General features: G+C 42.4%; 1 protein-coding gene across 2 annotated transcripts in view; it reads left to right on the forward strand.

Moving 5' to 3' along the window:
* PDS5A (PDS5 cohesin associated factor A) overlaps window positions 1-23,147 on the forward strand; it is a 734,756-nt gene that overhangs the window by 470,045 nt on the left and 241,564 nt on the right. For both annotated transcript variants that reach the window (XM_029589173.1, XM_029589180.1), the window contains exon 25: window positions 17,204-17,408. In XM_029589173.1, the coding sequence (XP_029445033.1) occupies window positions 17,204-17,408 (205 nt within the window). The remainder of the gene's footprint in view (window positions 1-17,203; window positions 17,409-23,147) is intronic.

Genomic DNA, 23,147 nt, shown 5'->3' on the forward strand with positions numbered 1-23,147 from the left:
ACCTCAGCCACGCCAACCTCGGAAACAAAGACCTGCTGTAGCCCCACCCCCCGGGCCTGCGGCAGGCCTTTGACTTCCCGACTCGGAGCACATGCCATATCCCACTCCCCCACATCCCTGTAGGGGGTCGTCTGTGCCACTTTCTACAGCATTGGATACGGATTACCTCAGACCAGTGGGTGCTGGCGATTATCGCACAGGGTTACCACCTCAATTTCATAACTCTTCCGGCAGACTCCCCGCCGCTTCAAGCGTGGAGTCTATCCAGCCATTTGGCTCAATTACAACAGGAAGTATCTCTTCTTCTGCAATCAAATGCTATAGAACTCGTTCCTCCCTCTCAACGAGGCAAGGGATTCTATTCCAGATACTTCCTAATTCCAAAGAAATCAGGAGGGCTACGTCCAATTTTAGACCTTCGAGCCCTCAACAAGTACCTTCAAAAAGAAAAATTCAAGATGGTAACCCTGGGCACGTTACTCCCTCTGCTGCAGAAAGGGGATTGGCTATGCTCCCTCGACCTCAAGGAAGCTTATACCCATATTGCGATAACACAATCCCATCGCAAATATCTGCGGTTTCTCGTAGGCCGCGACCATTATCAATACCGAGTACTGCCTTTCGGTCTGGCATCTGCTCCACGGGTCTTCACCAAATGCCTCGTAGTTGTAGCAGCATTCCTCAGGAAGGAAGGTGTCCACGTATACCCCTATCTGGACGACTGGCTGATCAGGGCCTCCACCCCTCAGATTGCCCGGTCCTCCCTACAATTGACAATCAACACACTCCTTTCCTTAGGGTTTCTTGTCAATTACGAGAAATCTTGCTTCGTCCCATCTCAAACCTTATCTTTCATTGGGGCAGACTTGGACACCTTACAGGCAAAGGCCTACCTTCCGCTACAACGGGTCCAAACTCTCATGTCCCTAGCTCACCAGCTCCAGTCTCAAGACACTGCCACAGCTCGCCAATTCCTAGTTCTCCTAGGACACATGGCATCCTCGGTTCAAGTCACTCCCATGACCAGACTAGCCATGAGGGTGACACAATGGACTCTACGACAACAATGGATTCAAGCTTTTCAGCCTCTGTCCTCCATAATCACAGTCACACAAGCGCTGCGCCTATCCTTAACTTGGTGGACGACTCAGGTCAACCTCCTTCAGGGCTTACCCTTTCTTCCACCGGATCCGCAAGTTATCCTAACCACCGACGCTTCCCACATCGGTTGGGGGGCCCATGTGGACAATTTTCAAACCCAAGGGTTATGGTCCAACGAGGAAGCCGAACACCAGATCAATTTCCTGGAACTTCGAGCAATCCGCTATGCGCTCCGCACTTTCAAAGATCATCTCTTTCATCAGATAATCTTAATCCAGACGGACAACCAAGTGGCCATGTGGTACATAAACAAGCAGGGAGGCACAGGCTCCTTCCTTCTGTGTCAGGAAGCTGCGCAGATCTGGGCGGAAGCCCTCTCCCACTCTATGTACCTCAGGGCCACTTACCTGCCGGGAGTAGACAATGTATTGGCAGACCGGCTGAGCCGTGTCTTCCGACCGCACGAGTGGTCACTCGATCCTCTGATAGCGACCTCTCTGTTTCACAAGTGGGGTTCTCCCCGCATAGACCTCTTTGCGTCCCCTCAGAACCACAAAGTGGACGATTACTGCTCTCTCATTCGGAGCCAGAACTCTCGGCCGAGGGATGCATTCTCCCTCAAGTGGACAACCGGTCTGCTCTACGCATTCCCCCCACTTCCTCTTGTGTCAAAGACTCTCGTGAAGCTACGCCAGGACGGAGGAACCATGATCCTGATAGCACCTTACTGGCCACGCCAAGTATGGTTTCCAATACTCCAGGATCTCTCCATCCGCAGGCACATTCCTCTGGGAAAGGACCCGCATCTGCTCACTCAAAACGACGGATGCCTCCTCCATCCCAACCTCCAAGCCTTGTCCCTGACGGCATGGATGTTGAAAGGTTAGTCCTTCAGCCTTTCAACCTTTCAGATTCCGTTTCTCGAGTCCTGATAGCTTCACGAAAGCCTTCCACAAGAAAGTCTTACTCATACAAATGGAAAAGGTACACATCATGGTGCACTTCTCAGTCCCTTGATCCCCTTTCCTGTCCAATTTCCAAATTCTTGGACTATTTATGGCATCTCTCTGAATCAGGTCTTAAAACCTCTTCCATTAGGATGCATGTCAGTGCGGTAGCCGCCTTCCATAAAGGTGTACAGGGTGTCCCTATTTCAGTACAACCCCTAGTAACACGTTTTCTTAAAGGCTTGCTCCATCTGAAGCCACCCTTACGGCCTCCGGCCCCATCCTGGGACCTTAATCTGGTTCTTGGTCGTCTAATGAAACCTCCTTTCGAACCTCTGCACTCCTGTGAGTTAAAGTATCTCACATGGAAAGTGTTATTCCTTTTGGCTATCACTTCAGCTCGCAGGGTTAGTGAATTACAGGCCCTAGTTACCTATCCGCCTTACACTAAACTCCTGCAGGACCGGGCGGTACTCCGCACTCACCCTAAATTTTTACCTAAGGTAGTTTCTGAGTTTCATATCAATCAATCCATCATACTACCTATCTTTTTTCCCAGGCCCCACTCCAACTTTGGAGAACAGACCCTGCATACCCTAGACTGTAAACGAGCTCTAGCCTTTTACCTAGACCGTACAGTTTCTCACAGGAAGAGCACTCAATTATTCGTCTCTTTCCATCCTAACAAGTTAGGACAACCTGTGGGTAAGCAGGCTCTTTCCTCCTGGTTGGCGGACTGCATTTCTTTCTGCTATGAGCAGGCTGGCATTCCTTTCCAAGACCGTGTCAAAGCACACTCTGTGAGGGCCATGGCTACGTCAGTGGCACACCTTCGATCGGTGCCGCTTCCTGACATCTGCAGGGCTGCAACCTGGAGTTCTCTCCATACCTTTGCAGCCCACTATTGTTTGGACAAAGCTGGAAGACAGGACTCCATCTTCGGCCAATCTGTCTTGCGTAACCTTTTTCCAACCTGATGTACCAACACCCTTCCACCTTCCCGGTAGGGTGCGGATGCCCTTTCCCAAATTCCACCCCACTTGTACTGCCTGTTGCACGTCGTTGGGTGCATTTGGTGCAAGTCAGGACATCCTCAGCTCGGTACTCACCCATTTGTGAGGACAACCATCCTGCTTGTCCTGTGAGAAAGCAAATGTTGCTTACCTGATGTAACAGGTGTTCTCACAGGACAGCAGGATGTTAGTCCTCACGAAACCCGCCCGCCACCCCGCGGTGTTGGGTTCGTTTTGTTTTTACTTTCTAGGCACTGCCTGTAGCTTTGAAAATCAGACTGAAGGGAGACCCCTGCTGGCTGCAGGGTCAGTGCCTTGCTGGGCATGCCCAGTAGGGGCCAGTCAAAGTTCTGTTTAAACTTTGACAGAAGTTTTCCGTGGTGGGCTCCATCCTCGATGTCACCCATTTGTGAGGACTAACATCCTGCTGTCCTGTGAGAACACCTGTTACATCAGGTAAGCAACATTTGCTTTCTCCCCAAATCTAAAAAATAAAGGGGTAGATTTTAAAAGTGCGTGCATGTGTCCGTTATCCGGTGAACGAACATGGACACGCCAATTTTATAGCATGTGCACGCCGCACTTGTTATAAAATACGGGGGCTGCCTGCACATGCACACCGAATTTTACAATCCACGTGTATGTGCAGGTGGCACGCGCAAGGGGAGGAGGACTTAAGAAATTCCCACGCTGCGACGCATCCCAGCCTTTCCCAGTCCACTCCAATATAGGAGCGGACTGGAAGGGAACTTCCCTACCCCCTTACCTCACCTTCCCTATCCTTCCATTCTCCTCCTCACCCCCCTAAACCCAGGGCTTTTTTTTTGTTGTTGGGTTTTTTTTGTTTTTTGTTTTTACCTTTTATCAGCTACTTACTTCAGCTCCCGAGCTGAAGTAAGTTGCGCACTCTGGAAGCCAAGTTTTCAGAACAGCAAACAATGGCACTGTTGCAGCCTGCCCCTCCCCCCTTCTAAAATCCGAGCACAAAACCCGGCCGCGCACATAACCCCCGGATTTTACACTCGCGGGAGATTTAAAATTCACCCAAAAATGTGCGCCAGACCCACACATTTTTGTGTTTAGAAATTAAAGCCTGCTTTTCTGTACATCCTCCAATTTTATTTCGTGGCGATATTAAGTCTGAGGAACCAAAAGATTAAACAAAAAAAAGTGCTGGTGGTCAGGTTAGGAAAACAGACGCTCATAAAATTGAGCGTCTGTTTTCCTAACCTGCTGACAGCCACCTCTCCTGGGCGCCTGCTGCCGAGGAGGTGCTAGGGGGCGCACATTTGTCCCTAGCGTCTCCTTGGCAGCATCATGCACCCAGGAAAAGTGCTTGGGTGCGCATTAAGAACTGTAATACAGGCGCTTTGATAAGTGGCTTAGGTTACTGTAACTCTGTTTACCTTGGGTTATCTGCTTCAGCTATTAAACCACTACAAATGATACAGAACACTGCTGCATGAATTTTAACTGCATCTTCTCGAAGGGACCATATAACTGTGGTACTTTGCTCTGGTTGGCTATTCAGTTCAAGATAAAATTTGATTCTTACTCTCTTACATGAGGCTTTAAGCAGTGATATCCCATTTTGCATTAGCTCCTTATTTCGTATTTATAAGCCAACAAGAAATGTAAGATCTACTGGGCAATGTTTACACAATATTCCAACTACATGGTACTTTTAGTTGAATCAAGGGACCCATTGTTTGCTGTGGCTGATCCAATGATGTAAAGCAATCTTCCATTTATTTTATTTGTTTGGTTTTATATACCGACGTTCAAAAATATATCACATCGGTTTACATAACAAAAGATAAAACAATTGAAAGAATTAAAACAGGTATTACAACAACATGTTTAAATCTAAAAAATAAAAATCTAATACACCATAACATCTTAGTTTATCGACATATACTGTAAAGCTTTCATGTATAAAATATAAATTAAATAATAGAAATAAGAAAGAATGTAACATTGTTAAAACACTAAAAGTTCAGACGTATAAAGGAAGTAGAAAAAATACAACTAAACTTAATTCAGAGTGAATCAACTGTCAATAAGAGGCTTGAGAATATAGAAAATTCCTTGAGATCCCACAATCTGAGATTTCTGAATTTCCCGGTCTTGAAAAATATTTCTCCACTTGATTTATTCAGACTTTATACAATTCAAATTTTGAAAATGCCTGAAGAGGTGAAACCCGTAGTAACGAAAGCATACTATCTACCAACAGCGGATTCTAATCGTGGAAATATAGATGAACATTTATTACCTGATGTTACCACTTTACTTGAATCCTCACAAGAGATGATTGTGACCCAGAGGAGAACTTTACTGATTTCCTTTGCATTTCTTATGGATAAAAATAATGTTTCTAAATATTTTTTTAGAAATAGTCAAGAAAAATTCTTTGGTCATAAACTGTGGTGTTTTCCTGATATTGTTAAAGCGACCCAAACTAGGCGTAAACTTTTCATTGATATGAGAGCTGAAGCGATTCAAAAAGGGGCTCAATTTAAACTGCACTTCCCGTGCAAATGCTATATTGTTTACCAGGAACAGAAATATATTTTCCTTGAACCCTCTCAGCTTAGGGATTTCTTGGCTTCTCGCCCCTAAGAAGCCTCACTATAAAGTGGAAATTGAAATAAGCAAGAGTTCTATCAGGCTGTTAATTTTCATGTTGTAATAGATTACCTCAAAATCGCTCCTTATATGAGGTGTCTCCGTATTTCCTTTATTATTTAAAATACAAATTTAGTATGTTGCCTTATAAGATGTGAAGATTACTGTGTTTCCATTTGTATTTTATAATTTTCAAACAAGTATTGACTTGGATGTATATTAAAATGAGAAATTAAAAATTAAAAAAAAAAAAAAAGTTCAAATAAAATTCTGTAAATGAAATAGCTAAAAGAATAATATTGAGGTAGAGTTAGGAAGAGCCAATTTTTTGATACCTTTTTTAAATATTTTGGAATTGGGTTCTATTCTAAGTTCCTGGAGCAATGAATTCCACAATTGTGGACCTGCGATTGACAAGGCTCTTTGTCTAACAGAATTAAGGTGGGCTGATTTCTGTGAAGGGATGGGTAGGGTTCCATTGCTGGCTGATCTGGTTATTCTTTGAGGTGTGTGGAAGTGAAGTGCTATAGTATGCCATTCCATTTTTTCATTATATAAGGTTTTATGAATTAGTGATAATGTTTTATATTGAGACTGTTAAATGATGGGGAGCCAGTGTAAATTTTTTTATACAGGGGTTATGTGTTCGCACAGTTTAGTGTTGGTAAGAATTCTTGCAGCTGAATTTTGTAACAATTGAAGGGATCTAATGGAAGATGCTGGGAGACCTAAAAGAAGTGCATTACAGTAATCTATTATTGAAAATAGCAATGCTTGCAAAACAGTTCTAAAATCCTGAGTATGCAATAAAGGTTTTAGTTTTTTTTAAAAATGAAGTTTAAAGTATCCGTCTTTTATCAGGTTGTTTATCCATTTCTTACAATTAAGTTCACTATTTAAGATTACATCAGATCTCTGATTTCATGAAGAATCATCATGGGTGTTGTGACATGTAGTGGGATAGGATCGTTTACTTTGGGGTGAGTATAAGAAACTCTGTTTTAGCTGGATTTAGTGATAGGCTAAGTTGTGCTAGCAATCGCTTAATAGCGACAAGATAAATCTCCCAAAGTTTCAATGCTTTCTCAACAAATTCAATGACTGGAATTAAAATTTGAACATCATCAGCATATATGAAGTGGGTTAAACCAAGTCCAGCTAAAAATTTACATAATGGGAGCATGTATAAGTTGAAAAGTGTAGATGAAAGAGATGATCCCTGCAGAACCCCATAAAGTCTCAGAAAGGAATCCTATATAAAAAATTTTAAGAAACAGCTAACAATAACATCTTCTATAAAACTTTCCTTTTTAAGAAGGCTTTTGGTTAAATTATATTTGAAGGTGTTCTACCACCTGTGGCCTTATTTTATGTTTCATTTGTGTCATCATTTTATTTCATGATACTGGTTTTAATCTGTTAGACTGTGCTATACAGTCTTAAAGAGGTTTAGCTGTGGTAATTGTCTTGTTTGATTTGTGTTTTTATCTGATTAATTATGTTCTTGTAAGCTGCTAAAACCTTTGGATTATGCAAACATAGAACTTAACTTCTTTGCCCCCTTGAGTTCCCAACAGTCTTACTCTTAACCCCCTCTTCTGATTCCCCAGCTGTCTCAATTTCAAGTTATGAGTGAGACTGCCAGGGACTGAGGGAGAAGGGCACGCATTTGAGAGTGATACTACTTGGGACTTGGGGAGGGGCATTTGGTTGAGACTGGGGGGAGGGAGAGGAATTTGACACTTAACTCCCTCTTCCCCTTTGACACCCTAGCAGTCTCAGAAGCAGTTGAGTCTCAATCCACTCTCCCTTCCCCGGTGTCCCCAGCAGTCTAACTGTAAACTCTCCTCACCTCCAGTCTCCAGCATTCTTACTTTGAACTGGGACCTCCCTCCCCCGCCCCCTTGCAAGTTGCCAGCAATACCTTCTGCTTGATTTGAGCCTTGTCAAGACAATGATACTTCGGAATGACCTAAGAAGGTGGACAATACTAATCTTCTCACTGCTGCCGTGTCATGCCGTCACCTCTTAAAGTGTCTTGCATTCAGATTTTTGCTTCATGCAGGTGGCCTGGCACAGCCCTCTCCCAAAATAAGGTCCCACCTCTGCTCCACATGCCTCAGTCATCAGTACAGCAGGGGGCAGAAGTCGGAATCTTGCTTCAGTCTAAAGCATGGTCCCAACTCCTGCCCCATGCTTTGCTGTTGACACTGCTGATAACCCCTTTCTATTGAACCCCTCTGTGGCTGCAATACAGATGCTCACTGTTGCATGGTGCATGGGTCTCTTTCTGTTGGCTCTCAGTCTTCACTCAATAAGTGCAGCACTCATGGCAGTCTGACAGTGCAGGAAAAAAATGCAAAAAAAAAATCAATTAGATCAGGGTTTTTTTTTTGTGAATTCCTTGAAGGCTTTGATCACACGCCACTAATATGGAATTATCTAAAAATGTTGAGGTCCATGGCATTGGCATTGGATTTGGTGCCATGAGCAAGAGCACACATGAAGCCCTTACAAAGAGCCTAGCTATTGAGGTGGTCTCTCCAGTCCTAGAACTATTTAGTGAGGCGGCTTTATCTGGAGTAGATCAGGTTGAGTCTGGCCTGATGGCTGGCTGCCGAGAACTTAAAGAATGGAGTGGAACTCAAAGCTCCCTCTTGAGTGATGGCAATATTTGACTCCAGTTTGTTAGGTTTGTGAGCTAGTTGTCAGGGCCTGGTGGCTCAGGGCACTTGGACTATAGAGTAGGTGAAGTGGTCCATGGAGACCAGGGCAATTCGTTTGCCGCTCATTCAGTTTTCTCCTCTTCTGCAGGGCCCAGCCATCAGGATCTTGCCAGACAATGCGACGGCGGTGGTTATGTGAGTCATCAAGGAGGAATCAGAAGTCCTCAGGTGGCAGTGGAGGCAGGTTTATTGTTAACCTGGGCAGAAGAGCATGTGAGGGGTCTTTACGTGGTGCACATCATGGGAGTAGCAAACATTCAAGCAGATTTCTTCAGTCACAACGAACTGAATCCTGGCGCGTAGACTACATTTGCATATGGCAGTTGACCATATAGTTTCCAGATGGGGGGATACCAGTAATGGACCTGATGGCAATCGATTGAAATGCAAAGGTGGACAGGTATTTCAGCTGAGAAAAGAAACAGGTCATCTGATTTTGATGCCTTAGTTCAAGTTTGGCCAATAGAGGGCCTGCTTTGTGTTTCTGCCATGGCCTGTGGTGGACATAAAAATCTCCAATCATATAGGGCTTGTGTTTGCAGTTGCTCCCTATTGTCTTAAGCACTCCTAGTATGTGGATTTAGTGAAATTGCTGGACGGGCAACTGATGTTGTTGCCCCAGAGTCGCGGATTGCTCATACAAGGACTGGTGGTGAATAAAGATTCGGCTTGCTTTTATTTTACAGCCTGGCCTTTGAGAAGGCTTGGCCTCTTAAAAAAAAAAAAAAGAAAAAAAAAGTTTTCCTTCGATAAGCAGGCTGAATTAACCATTACATATGGGTAGCTTTGAGCTCTACTGAACATGTGCAGGAGTTGCCTCATGAGCCTACTCGTTTTTGACAGAACAGAGCACAGATGGGAACTCACTCTGCAGATAATTTTTCTCTAAAAATCCTTAAATTCTCTTAAATGTATTAATTTTTCTTGAGTTTCTACCTTATTTAGTTGTCTCACTGTCCCTGCAACACCTGCAACAGCACTTTTCAGTGCTAATAAAAAATAAGAAAAAGAAAAAAAGAAAAGGCCTTGCCTGCTCAACATGTCAGGCCAGAAGACAAAAATCAACAGTGGATTAAAAAACTGCATCTATGGCAAGGTAATGACCCTCATTGACTACCATGAGCTATGCTATCAGTGCCTCGGCTGGAACATGATCAAAATAATTGTCATGCTTGTGGATGGATATCCCTGTGCTCCCAAAGTTCCAAGGTGATTAAATTGAGTTGCTGCATAAATCTGTCTGGACTCACTGTAGATCCTCCTCCCGCAGTGCAGTCCATTTTCCTTGCCAGGAAAAAAGTTGAGCAGGAGCTCTTCAAAGACTCTCCATTGGCCTAGGCTGAAGCCGCAGGGTCGAATACTGTCAACCACCTTTTATCAAAGAAGCAGCAGCATCAATTTTTGGAACCATCAAAAGTCTGTGTCAAAGAAGCATAAACACATAAAATGTGGTATATCAGCACCAGTGCCATTAAAACAACAATCATCTAAACTGGTGCTGATGCACTCTGCAAACAATGCACCCATGAGCTGATGTGCTCAAGCACTGAAGCCCACAGTGTGCGTGACCTACACTTCATCAATGCATCTTAAGGCTTCCATGCTCTAGCCACACAGTGCATCTGGTCCTGAGATTCATAACCCCATGATGCACAGTGCAAGAATATACAGCTCAGTGCTGATGCAGCGACACTTGCATTGATGCAGCATCCTTGCTGTCCACCAAATTCCTCAATGCGTCTCAATAAAGATTCATCAAAGCAATTAGTCACGTTCTGCCAAAGCATCCAAGCATTTCACTTCATTGAAGCTATCGATGCACTTTGTTCAACACCCTAATCTTAAGTTGCTCTACCAATATAACTATATGCAGCCCCTCCTAGTTCTGTGGTAAAAAGGATCAAATTACTTCTGCCTCCTCCAATAATAAGAGCCTTCATGCCATCCAGATACTGATGGAGGGTCTTCATTTGGAAATACTAGAACCAGTATGTTCCATCCCATTCAGATGCAGGAACCTATCCTAGACTTGGAACATGATGTACCACCATCCATGCCAGGTCACAGGACACATCAGTCAGTTGACCAGATCACGGTTTTGGTGAGAAATTTCTTTACCTCTTTGACTAAAGAGATGGAAGTAACTATCCAGCCTCTCCTCTACACTAGTGCAGCAGCGGTTCCTCAGAGCAGAGTTTGTCTCACCTATAAGGATGAACACATCATCAGAACCCTTAATTTGGGATTCTTCATAATCTCGGCTCGCCCTTTTCATCATTAGAGTCCTGGATAAATGATCCCATGGCATTAGATGCAGAAGAAGATTCTACAGGTATACCTTCTAACTCGCTTCTGGATCCGCCTGACCACACCTCATCCTCAGAGGACCTGACTTATTCCAGATTTGTAGAAGAGAGGATCGAGGCTTGGAGTCCCTATCCATAAAGACAAAGAAACCCACTCAGAACTCCTCTGTCGTCTTCAAAATCTGGATACTCCTCAGAACCAGTGGCGCTTTCAGTCCATGGCATCCTCAACATCTTACAAATAAGGATGTGGGAAATACCTGTTTCGGGTGTTCTTAGGTCGAGGAAGCTTGATCTCAAATACAGAGTTCAAAAGGGTTCGAGGTCATTCAGCTTTCACACCAATCTATAGTGGTCGAATTTGCTATGAAAAAAGTGAAAAAGCCAGAAATTCACTCAAATTCACTACCAGGAAAAGACCAAAGACTACTTGACAATTTGGAAAGAAGGTTTTTCAAAACTTCATGCCCACCTCCATGCCCACCGCTCGCATTGCTGTCCAATTCTACATAGTACAATACTTCCATGACTGCATTCAGAAGCTGAAGCCTTTTCTGCAACTTATATTCATAAGTTGCAGAAAAGGCTTCATTCTCATCCGCTTATAGATTTTATTTATTTGTAGGTTTTTATATACCGACAACCGTTTGCACATCGTGTCGGTTTACAGATAACTTAAAACTTTTTGGCAGTGCCATTACATAGAACAGTTAAATGATTCATACAAGAAAAACACATGAACAAATGGAAACTGGGTAACTATTTACAGGGGATGATGTTTCCTCAACCAAGGCGGAAGAGGGAGAAGTCAACAGGAGCACATTGTAAAAATAGTACGAGAAGCACAATGTGAGGATAATAAATCGAAAAAGTGTAAACAGCTCATAAGGTCATCTGGGAGAAAGTTATTGTGAGAAAAAGTCGACAGGGATACATTGTAAAGGGTGATACAGGGAATGCATTATGCACAGCTTAGAGGGTCATCAGGAAGATGGTTGTTGAGGGAAGGAAAGGCCTGTAGGAATAGCCAGGTTTTTAGCTTTTTTTTTAATTTGGGTGTAGATGTTTCAGAGCGCAGGTCTGGGGGCATAGAGTTCCAAAGAGTAGGGCCGGCCAGGGAAAAGGCTCTGTTCATAGTGGAAATAAGTTTCGTGGATTTGATAGAGGGGGTGCGGAGTGTCCCTTGGAGGGCAGTACGAGTAGATACAGAAGAAGGCATTCACCACCACCTCAGATCTGTCTGACTCGTTCATTTCTGTTTCACTTACCTCCTCAGCCTCTTTCAGGGCTCGATGCATGGCATGGCTTAGAGCGAGCAACATAAGCAAGGATGTCCATGAGAAGTTGGCAGACCTCTCGTTTAAGGGACAATCTGTTTAGCAAAAAGCTCAGAGAAATGGTCACTGAAATAAACCAAAAAAAAAAACAAAACAGATTATGGCAGTACACTCTCTCGATGACTCCCAAACAGCCCTTATGTTGAGATGTTCCTTTTTCATGTGCAAACAACTGAACTTTCACAGACATCACTTTTGAAGAGTATCATCTGCCTCCTCTTCTGGCCCAGTGTCAGCAGCTGTTTCCGGCTAGACCTCGACAATGAGAAGTCCGTCATCATAAAACCACGTAGCAGGCCCAAACCTAGGTCTAGTTATTGATCCTACCAAACAATCTGTGCTCCTCTGTTCCAGTGAGGGAAAGACTCCAAATTTTCTTGGAAATGCAGGGTCAGATAACCAAGGATTCTCAAAATCATGCAGTCTGGTACCATTTACATTTCTCCCGGATATTATATTTTTCCATATTGTTTGACTCTCAATCCAGATCTGTCTCACCTGGTGCAACTTTGTTTGGAAGTCCAGTTGTTGCTTCAAGTAATTAGCGATAGAGCCAATCCTTGTATCCCAACATGGGTAGGGCTTCTACTCCCAATATCTCCTTATCTCCAAGAAGTCAGGAGGATTGAGGCCCATTCTTGCCTTGAGACACTTGACCAAACATCTGCTCCAAGAGAGATTTGAAATAAATTCCCTGAGCACGATTCTCCCTTACATACAGATAGATGAATGAATGTGTGCCTGGACTTAAAATATCCATATGGTCACATACCCATCCACCCATCACAGTAGCGCTACAAGATAACTCCTGTTTGGCCTGTCTTTACAAAATGCATCACCATGTTAGTGGTGCATCTGCGTTGCCAAGGGATACAAGTTTTTCCTTACCTGGACAATTGTATAGTCATGGCAAGCTACTGGGAAGAAATGCTCCATTCCCTGCACAAGACAATTTGTTTTTTACAATGCTTGGTTTTCTAAACAATTATGGGAAATCAAATTCATCGGGGTTTGGATAGACTCATTACAAGAGAGAATATTTATATCTTCTAATCACATGAACATCATGTCATCGCTTATCTACAAGCTGGAGTTCTTTCCATGCTCGATAGCCAGAGCACTCCTGGTGCTCTTAGGACATATGGCGACAGTCATCCATGTGGTCCTGCTGACCTGCCTTCATATCGGAACCTTTGGTGGAGACTCTGTTTTCAATGGGATCAGCTAACTCTACTGCTGTCGACTGTGGTATGAGTTACAGTGGTCATGAAGCGAGAGTTGCAGTGGTGGTTACACCCCAAGTTCTCCAGGAAGGAGCTCCCCTTCACGTACTTCCCCCATCAAATTATGCTGGTGACGGATGCCTCCACCAAAGGATGGTATTTTCAAAACAACATCATCTTTTGCAGCAATGTATTACGTGCTAGTCCCATGTGGTCTATAATTGGCTCATGCAGAGTTAACCTCATAGATTTGTTATGGCGGGCTCGTGTTGTTGAGCCTTAGTGCCAAAACAGGGTGGTTTGAAAATACCATAGGATTGTACATCAGATTCATATACAGTTCGTTGAAAAGAAATCCACCAAAGGATGGGCAGCTCACATAGGATCCTTTCATACCCAGGGTATCTGGTTGCTCAAGGAAAGCATTTTTCAAATCAACCTATTGGAGTTAACAGGCATTTTCTTCAGGGCAGAAATATCCTGACTCAGACCAACAACCAAGTCTCAATGTTTTATGTCAACAAACAGGGAGACACAGGATTGTGGTCTCTCTGCCAGAAAGTGCTGAAGGTTTGCAATTGGGCAGTCAGCAGTCAAGCTGTCCTATAGGCTACCTATCTTCCGGGGATCTCCAACATGTTGGCAGATCAACTCAGCAGAGTTTTGTCCAACATGAGTGGTCTCTGTGGCAGTGAGTGAGTCGACAGACTATTCGATTTAAGGGGGACAACTGTCTGTGGACCTAGTCTGCTCAAACAGAACAGAAAACTAAATCAATTTTGTTGAGTTCTGCCTAGCAATCTCTGACTAGTTCAGGGCGCTTTCCTCCTCTATTGAGGGGCAAGCCTCATGTGAACTTCTACACCAATTCCACTCATCAGAACAACACAGAACCTTCTCCAGAAACACACTATTCTGATCCTTATAGCTCCAGTGTGGCCCAGACAGATACAGTTTGCGTATATCATACAACTTTCCAGCAGTCCTCCCATGCATCTGGGAATAAAACCCTACATTGTTAATTCAGGACAAAGGGAAACTTTATCAACCCAGTCTTTCAACCCTCAACCTGACAGCTTGGATGTTGAGTGCTCAGTAATTGTGGGCCTTGATTTACGTAGAGAGATTGTAGACATAATATTCTAATCTAGAAAGCCATCAACTAGAAGAAATGATGTCTTCATATGGAACAGATATTCTAAGTGGTGCTGGCCCAAGCACTTGCTAAAGTACTTGCTATACTTTTCAGATTCTATACTCACCACCTCTTCTGTGTGAGTAATCTCAGCACCATAGCGGCTTACAATGTTCTGGTAGACAGTAAACTGATTTCTACTCATCCACAGATATCTAGATTCTTGAAGAGTTTATGGCATGTCAGCTTTCTAGAACAAAAGCTGCCAGTTCCATGGGACTTGAATGTGGTCTTTACTCAGTTGATGCCATTGGAATCAGCTCCACTTAAGTTCATGTCATGGAAAGTACTGTTCCTCATAGCGGTGAAGTCAGCTAGGAGAGACAGTGAACTCAAGTTCTCATTCACTATCCACCATACATGCAATTCTTCCACAGCAAAATAGTCCTCAGTATTCACCCGAAGTTTCTTCCAAAGGTTGTATTGGCTTTCCATATCGATCAATCCTTTGTATTGCCTAGCTTCTTTCCAAGACCTCGTACGCATAAAGGAGAAAAAAAGTTTCATATTTTAGATTGCAAAAGAGCTTTAGTCTATTACAAGGAAAGAACTTGGCCCCATCACCAAACTTTTCAACTGTTTGTATCGTATGGCCCTAACAGGCTAGGCATAGTGGACGCCAAGCATCTTTTCTAAGTAGTTGACTGAATGTATTCAACACTGCTACACCTTAGCAGGCTTGCAAATTACAAATCCTGTGAAAGCTTATCAAATGAGAGCTTTGACTGCTTCAGTTACTCATCTTCAAGAAGTACCTAATGAAGACATTTGCAAAGCTGCAACCTAGTCATCAATTCATACTTTACTTCCCATTACTGTCTTGATAACATCTCAAGGACTGACAGTAAATTTGAGCAAGCAGATTTTTGCATAACCTGTTCTCATTGTAGTCCACACTCCATAGTGGAGTCCTGGTTGCTTACTTAGTAAATGCACCACTACAACGCTTAGCTTGGGATTCCCCACATGTAATGGCTAATTCAGCCTGCTTATTGACAGACAAAGCAAGTTTGCTTACCATAAATGGTGTTTTCAGTAGACAGCAGGATGAATTAGCCATGGAATACCCACCCATTTCTCTGGAGAATCAACTACATAGCTAGTATTAGCTCTAATAAAGACTGGGGAAGTTTATAGGGCAACACCCGTGCATGAACTCCCTCATGTTCAGTAGATCTCAAAGCTCTACTAGCTAGGAGAGAGGAGTCCGTTCCATGACCCACATGTCATGGCTAATTTATCCTACTAAGTACGGAAAACACCATTTACGATAAGCAAACTTGCTTTATTCTCAGAAGGTGGTAGCTGCTCTGAGCCAGAAAGGCTTTGACCTCTGTGTATGTAAAACCCAGTTCATTATTTGAGTATTGGTGTGCTGGTAGATATATTAGTTAGAAGAACTTCAGTACTTTAAATTTTAGAATCTCTGCAGAATGGTTTGGTTAAGGGATTGGGGTAGACCTGTGTATTCTGCATCTGGAGGTGTCTTATTTCTTTAGGGAAGCGTTGCATATTCATCCTCCAATGAGAAAAATTTGTTCCTTCGTGAAATCTGAATTTAGTTTTGATTTTCCTATCAGGTGCTCCCTTTGAGCCATTGAGGTAGATTTCAATTAAGTTGATCATTCTCATGGCGGTATTGGTGGTGGTTATTTGTTCTGCTAGGCGAATTTCGGAGTTGTAAGCCTTGTCTGCTAGGGAGCCATTTTTGGTATTTTCCTTCAGTTCCTTCCCAAAGTAGTATTGGTTTTTCATCGTAATCAAGTGATCTGTCTTCCATCCTTTCAGAGAAAGTCCTGTCGAGACGATTATGATGAGCTGCATCATTTAAAGGTCACTAATGGTTTCAGAAAGTCCATCACTTCTTTATTTGGTTCATTGGGCCTAGTGAGGATGAAACAGCATCCAAAGCTTCTATGGCACATTGGATTAAGGAAATGATTGGTGCAGCTTATGTAGCCAAGAGACTTCCATTACCCAAACGATTGAGGGCACATTCCACTAGGACATAGGCTGCACTATGAGCAGATCTCAATTGTCTCTGCTAGAGATCTGCAAAGCGGCAACCTGGTCATTCTTGCGTTCATTTTCAAAGTCTTTGACTAGACATGCGAGCCAGGGAAGAGGCCTCATTTGGTTCAGGAGTATTGAGAGCAGATTTGGCAGTATCCCGCCCATTGGACAAGTAGCTTGGATATATCCTAGGTATCTGGACTGGTCTGGCTGGAAGAAGAGGAAGGAGAAAAGTATTCTTAACTGATAATTTCCTTTCCTTCAGTCCTGCCAGACCAGTCCAAGATCCTCCCTATTCTGCCAAAGGTTTTATTCTCAGCTGATATTTCTTTTTGTAATAGTGTTGTTGCCGCTCAGCATTATTGTTTGGGTAAGTTATTTTTCTTATTAATAAAAGAAAAAAAGTGAGTTTGATTGTCGGTCATGAGTTTCTTTTATAATTTTCTTGTGGGAGGAGATGGAGAGAGTGTTGGTTAGTATTTTCTTAGTTTCTGACACAGAATATTGGCAGGCTGAAGTCAGCACAGGACATGTATGTGGTGGCATTAGCATACCTTTTGGTCTGTCTCCATCTGCTGGTTGGTGAGCTTAAACCAGGCATCTAGACTATTCTGGCTTGACTCAAGGAAGGAATTTATCTGGTAAGAATTAATTTCTCCATACTTAAACCTAATAAAATCGCCAATTCTGTTGCCTTGTTGTTTGCCACTGTAGGATGAGTGCTACCAGGTGAGGCAGATCTTTGCACAGAAGCTACACAAGGCTCTGGTGAAGTTGCAGCTTCCGTTGGAGTACATGGCAATCTTTGCCTTATGTGCCAAGGACCCTGTGAAGGAGAGGAGAGCACATGCCAGGCAGTGCCTGCTGAAAAATATCAGCATACGCAGAGAGTATATCAAGCAGAACCCCATGGCTAACGGTTAGTACTATACACAAACGGTTACCACCATCATAATAAATACCCTAACTTGTAGGCTAGGCATCTTGAACATATTTGAAAAGAAAGAAAAACCCAAGTGCCTTCATAATTTTTTTATGGTGAATGCTATGGTTTAGTGCAATGCTTTTAAGCTTTATTCTTCTGCTTAGCAGCTTTTTATTGTCTAGAAGACTGCAAAGGTTGGAGTAACAGATCAGAATACCATGAGGAAATGTACCTTGGAACAAAAAGGAATGCTTTTAGATTGAGTGTACCAATAATGGACCATTAAATCCAATTTTTGTTTCCTGTTATAAAAATATTGTATAATGACATTTTTCCATAGACAAGCAGGACTAATTTCAGCCGCACAAGTGGGTGATGTCATTTGACAGTTCCTACAATAGAACCTGCTCCCTTTGAGCTCAGAAAGACCTAGAAATCTTTCTTTTTTTTTTAAATTTGTTTTATTGACCCAATAATCATTAATACAGCACAGCTGGTAACATACAATCTATAGTTTCTTCAGAAACACCAACTGAACATACTAATAAGAAGCAGTGTCAACACCAGTAGAATTTTTATTAAAGTTATATCCTTTAATTTTTCAATCTGAAGAACTGGATCCCCCCCCCCCCTTTGCTTTTCCCCACTTGCTTATTGAACATAGCCTTCCCGGGGATTCTCAGTATCTACTGCATTCTGAAAAATAACATATAATATGATCATCAGTTAGTTGAATTCTACTTCTTAGACCACTGCACATAACATATTCTATATCATTTCAAATTTCTGTAAAATTGTTGCATTTAATCGTTGTTAATCTATTCAAATAATGTACCCTTGCTAGTCCTGTGCCCAACTGGACTGTTCCTCAGAGGGGATTGAAGGCTTTCTCCAGCAATGTGCCAATTCACATTTGGCGGCTACTGTCACATGACCCATGGTTAAAGTATGTTCAACAGTAACAGTTTCAGGTCATTCAGGACAGAAATGCCCATGACTTGCATTATCAAGTCCAAGATCATGTCCCAAATTAAAACCACCTTTGGACAGTCCCACAGAATATGAAAAAGGTTCCCCACTGACCACATTTCCTCCAGCATTTATCATCTAGCGTTTGATAGTACTTTTATAATTGCTCTGGTGTTAGATATCAGCAGTATATTATTTATAACTATTTTCAATTAAAATGGATGAGATTGAGTTTTTTCCTGCGTATAGAAAGCAAAGATCCCATGTTGTCTCTTCCAACTGATACCTCAAGTCTCATTCCCAAGAACCAAATGTTTAGGTTTGACTTCTCTTCATTTAAGAGACCATACAGTTTAGAAATGGAAAGAGTAGCATGATGTGTTCCTTCATAGTTTCCATCAAATAACATTTTATCTCTCAGTAGAGAGCCCTCTTCACCTCCATATGCTTTATAAAATGAGAAATCTGTACACATGAATAGTGGTTCCTCTCAGGGAACAAGAATTTCTTTTGTAGAGTAGGAAAATCAGTTATCCCCTTGCCATTCCATATTTGTTCCAGCCTAGTTAAGCTCATTTCCCCCCCATCGCAGGAAAGTCCTAGTAGTTAAACCTGGAGAAAATTCCCTGTTATAATGAAACTGGGATCTATAACAGTACGACTTATCCCCCAAAATAGAACCTTTCCATTTATCACACATCTCCTGTGTGAAAATGGGGATAGGTGGCACCAAGCTGAGGGCCTGTCTGGCTCTTTGGGCCAACTACATCAGCACATCTGGAGGGACACTGCTCAGTAATGATCCTTCTAGCTGAATTTAGTGTTTGACCTCCCTTTTTTGTACCTATTGATTACAGCTCGTCATTGTACGGCAATATGGTACCACAAAAGATTCGGGACCCCCAACCCCCCCCCCCCCCCTATATTTTGGTTAATAAAGAACCCCTCTCGCCTTCTCTTCCATATGAAACAAAACTGTTTCTGCCAGGAGCGAAGGGTTGCTTCTGATATGGGGACTGGTAGCGTCCGAAAAAAGTAATTATTCCCTGAATGCCAGGAAGGCGTCTGATCCTCTCAGCCAGTAGTTCCAGATATTTATTTTATTTTATTATTTATTTATTTATTTTTGCTATACCGGCTTTCATGACATGGATCACATCAAACCGGTTTACATTTAACAAAGTGTGCAAGATAAGAGATAACTCAAACAATTGTAACGAGCATTGTAAGGAGAGTGACAGTTACAATAAAACAGGGAAATAAATAACTGGGAGTTGGAGGTGAGAAGAGGGGGATTTAACTTACAGCAACTTATTTACAAGGTTACAAGATATAGAGTGAAAAGAAGTGGGGACAATGGACACCCTTTCCTGGTGCTCCTACAGACCGAAAAAGGAGCAGAGTAACCCCCATTTATCTTAATGCATGCAGAGGGACCTACATAAATTTTCCAAATCCAAGTCAAAAAAATTTTCCCCAGCCCCATTTTCTCGAGCACTTTGAAAGGATACTTTCAATTCACCGTAGTGAATGTTTTTTCAGCATTCATGGCTAACAGGACTGAGGGTACTCCCGAATATTGGCCCACCACACCAAATTTAAAACCCTCCACACATTGTCAGAAGCTAACATCCTTGAAACGAACCCAGATTAATTATTATGTATCAAAATCCTAGAAGTCTTTCTGAGCATGCATGGTATTCCCATGCAGCTGCCATCACCATATGAGTCTCCTCATTTTTCTTCCATTAAAGCGAAAGGATGCATTTATTCATTCTCTTCCAAGCTGCTTGTTTTTTCAGATAAAATTATTAGAATTTTATTTTTGTTTAGTATTATTCATTTATTTTCTTTTTGGCATCTTCCATGAGTTGCTTAAAAAAATAATAGTATAGGGCATTTTCCCTTTTTTTTTTCCACTTACATGTTTTCTCATCATGTCAAGAGAAAGACCATTTAAATGCTGGTCACAGTGTGAATTCAAACTGTTGAGCCTTGACTTCCATGACCTATGCCTTTGGTGCCTCAGAGCCTCACATTATATCATTAACTGTGCAGTGTGTCAGATATTCCCCAGGGCTTTCTCGTTCAGGAATCCTAAGATGAAATTTTTCTGGTCTTCTCTACCATAGACCTAAAAAAAAGCTAAATCTAAAGAACTTGGATCAGAGAATTCTTGGTACTGAAGCCTTGATTCCCCAACATCATCTTTGAGGCACAAAAAGTATGAGAAAGTGGGCTCCATCAGTGCTTAGAGGGAAAAGATTCTGCACAGATCTGTCAGCATAAAGTTGTTGCCATCCACTGTTGATGTCTACAAACCCTTGGTACCAACCATGTCACATGCCTTGACATCAAAGATGCTTGTACCAATGCACTTTGGTACCAAACATTCATCAGCATTATAATCTGTCGGCACTTGATTGCCGCATTCATCTCAGCGCAGAGACACATTGTTCAATCCCCAGCTTGTCATTCTACCTGATAACAAAAGTACTCTGCTAATTCTAGTACCAGAATCAGATACTTAGTGGAGCTCCCTGCACTGCCTCCACAATACTATCCTATTTATAGAAATATTATGGTTGGAATTTATCCACAATTAAATGAAAATGTATCTACTACAGCTCCTTCTTTAATGGAACCCATTCTAGAAAACTTCCTTAGTAAATTGGATTCTCAATTGTCCATCCCTCAGTTCCAGACGAAATAGGATATTTCAACAAAAAAATCTCACAGCTCCATTTCTTCAAAAGATAAACCACAATTGTATGAGCCTGCTATAGAAATCATGGATTTGCAAGAAGTTCACAGTCATAACTCATACTCCAATCATTTGGAAGATGAATCTACAGGTTTGCCCTCTGATCCTTCACCTGAACCAGCTAACAGTATATCTCCACCAGAAGATATAACCTATCCTGCCTTCCTTCAAAAAATGGCAGATTCAATTCCATTTAAATTAAAAGTGGAGCCATGGGAAAGACATCTTGGGTGTTCAGAGCCTAAAAAAATAATCTCTGTTCCAGTACATAGACTTCTGCAGGAGGTTCAATCCAGGATGTGGCAGACCCTCTCTCCACATTGCTGGTCATGAGAAAATTGGAACTTAAGTATAAGGTTCAGCCCTGCCCAGGGCATAAGAAAGTACATCTACTTCACAAATCCATGGCTGTGGAATTAGTATTGAAGAAAGCAAAAGGATCTATAAAACACTCCAGGAAAGGATTCCAAGTTACTGGATAGAGGCAAGAAAGTCTTTCAATCACCCATGCCCAGATTAGGATTGCGGCCCTCCAATACCTCTACAATATACTTCTGAAATTAAGGGATGCCTCTGCTCAGCTCACAGGATCTATTTACACTATCTAGATGAAGAATATGCCAAACATCTCATAAGGTCTTCATATGATGATTATGATACCGCTTCAAGATCATTGATGATAGCCATAGATGCCAGAAGACTTGCCTAGCTATAAAAGCATTGGGTCTTCGAGAAGACATGCATGATAATTAGCATGTGTATATTGTACTAAAGATATCTTGCTTTGGGGCCAATGTAATTAAACCTGCACTAAAATGGGAGCTAAATTTTAGTGCAGGTTTTATTTTACTTGTATGGTAGAAACCCACAGTACCATGGGATACAACAAGGTAATGGGTGCTGTTTTTTCTCCCTGGAACTAGCAGATTCATCCTGCTCTCTTGTTTGTCTTGACTGAGACGCCAGCTGCTGCTGCTCCATGGAGGGATTGATCCCAGCCCTTGCTCCCACTGCCACCACCTACTGTCACTGAACACAAAAGGCCACTGGTTGTAGTGACTCCCAACTGCCCAGACACAATCTCTCACTGAAAGAACTGACATGGGGAACCTCTTAAAGGCTCTCTGGGATCACTGAATTGTCCAGAAAATAGTGTACACTCAAACCAAGTCTTTGCATGCATTTTCCATGCTAAAACCCCTATTAAATACCAGGGCTATGTTAGCAAGGAAAAGTCCATTCTAAAACATAGGTTAAAACTTGTGCTAGGTTCAGTGTTACTTAGTATATAAGTCTCTACAAGAAATGGTTGACCTTATAAAAGATCCCTATTTAATCTTCCAAACATTGTCAGTGGCTACTTCTGACCACCAATCTCTTCAAAGGAGATACCAACCAGAGTCATACAGGAGGCAATATTACCCTTTCAAGAGTTACCAGCCATATCCTTATCAGAGACCATGCCCACAGTTTCAGCAGCAGCAGTAGCAGCAAAGCAGATTGCATATGAGAGAAAGGTGTGTGCAAACCTTGCAAAAACCAGACCTTAGTTTTTGACTACCAAGCCTCTCATTCCCATCATGCCCTCAACAAAGCTCTTTCAGTTGGGGGAAAACTCCAGTTTTTCTATCCCCAGTGGTTCCCTATTACTACAGACCATTGGGTTTTGAAAATCATTCATAAACAGTATCAGCTGAATTTTCAAAACCTATTCCTCCTCACTCTGCCTACTCCTCATTTGGTCCCTTTGCAACAACATCAATTTTTACAAATTGGCATCCAATGCCACAGAACTAGTCCCATTTCTGAAAGAGAGAGGGGATTTTACGCCAGGTATTTTCTCATCCCAAAGAAGTCTGGATGCCTGTGCCCTATTCTAGACTTAAGAACACTTCAAAAGAGAACGGTTTCATGATCTACACTCTTGACACACTCTTCCCACACTTGAAAAAAAAAATTGACTGACTGCCCTAGATATCAAGGATGCTGCTTACACATAC

Source organism: Rhinatrema bivittatum, chromosome 1 (assembly GCF_901001135.1).
Source record: "Rhinatrema bivittatum chromosome 1, aRhiBiv1.1, whole genome shotgun sequence".
NCBI classification, from domain to species: Eukaryota; Metazoa; Chordata; class Amphibia; order Gymnophiona; family Rhinatrematidae; genus Rhinatrema; species Rhinatrema bivittatum.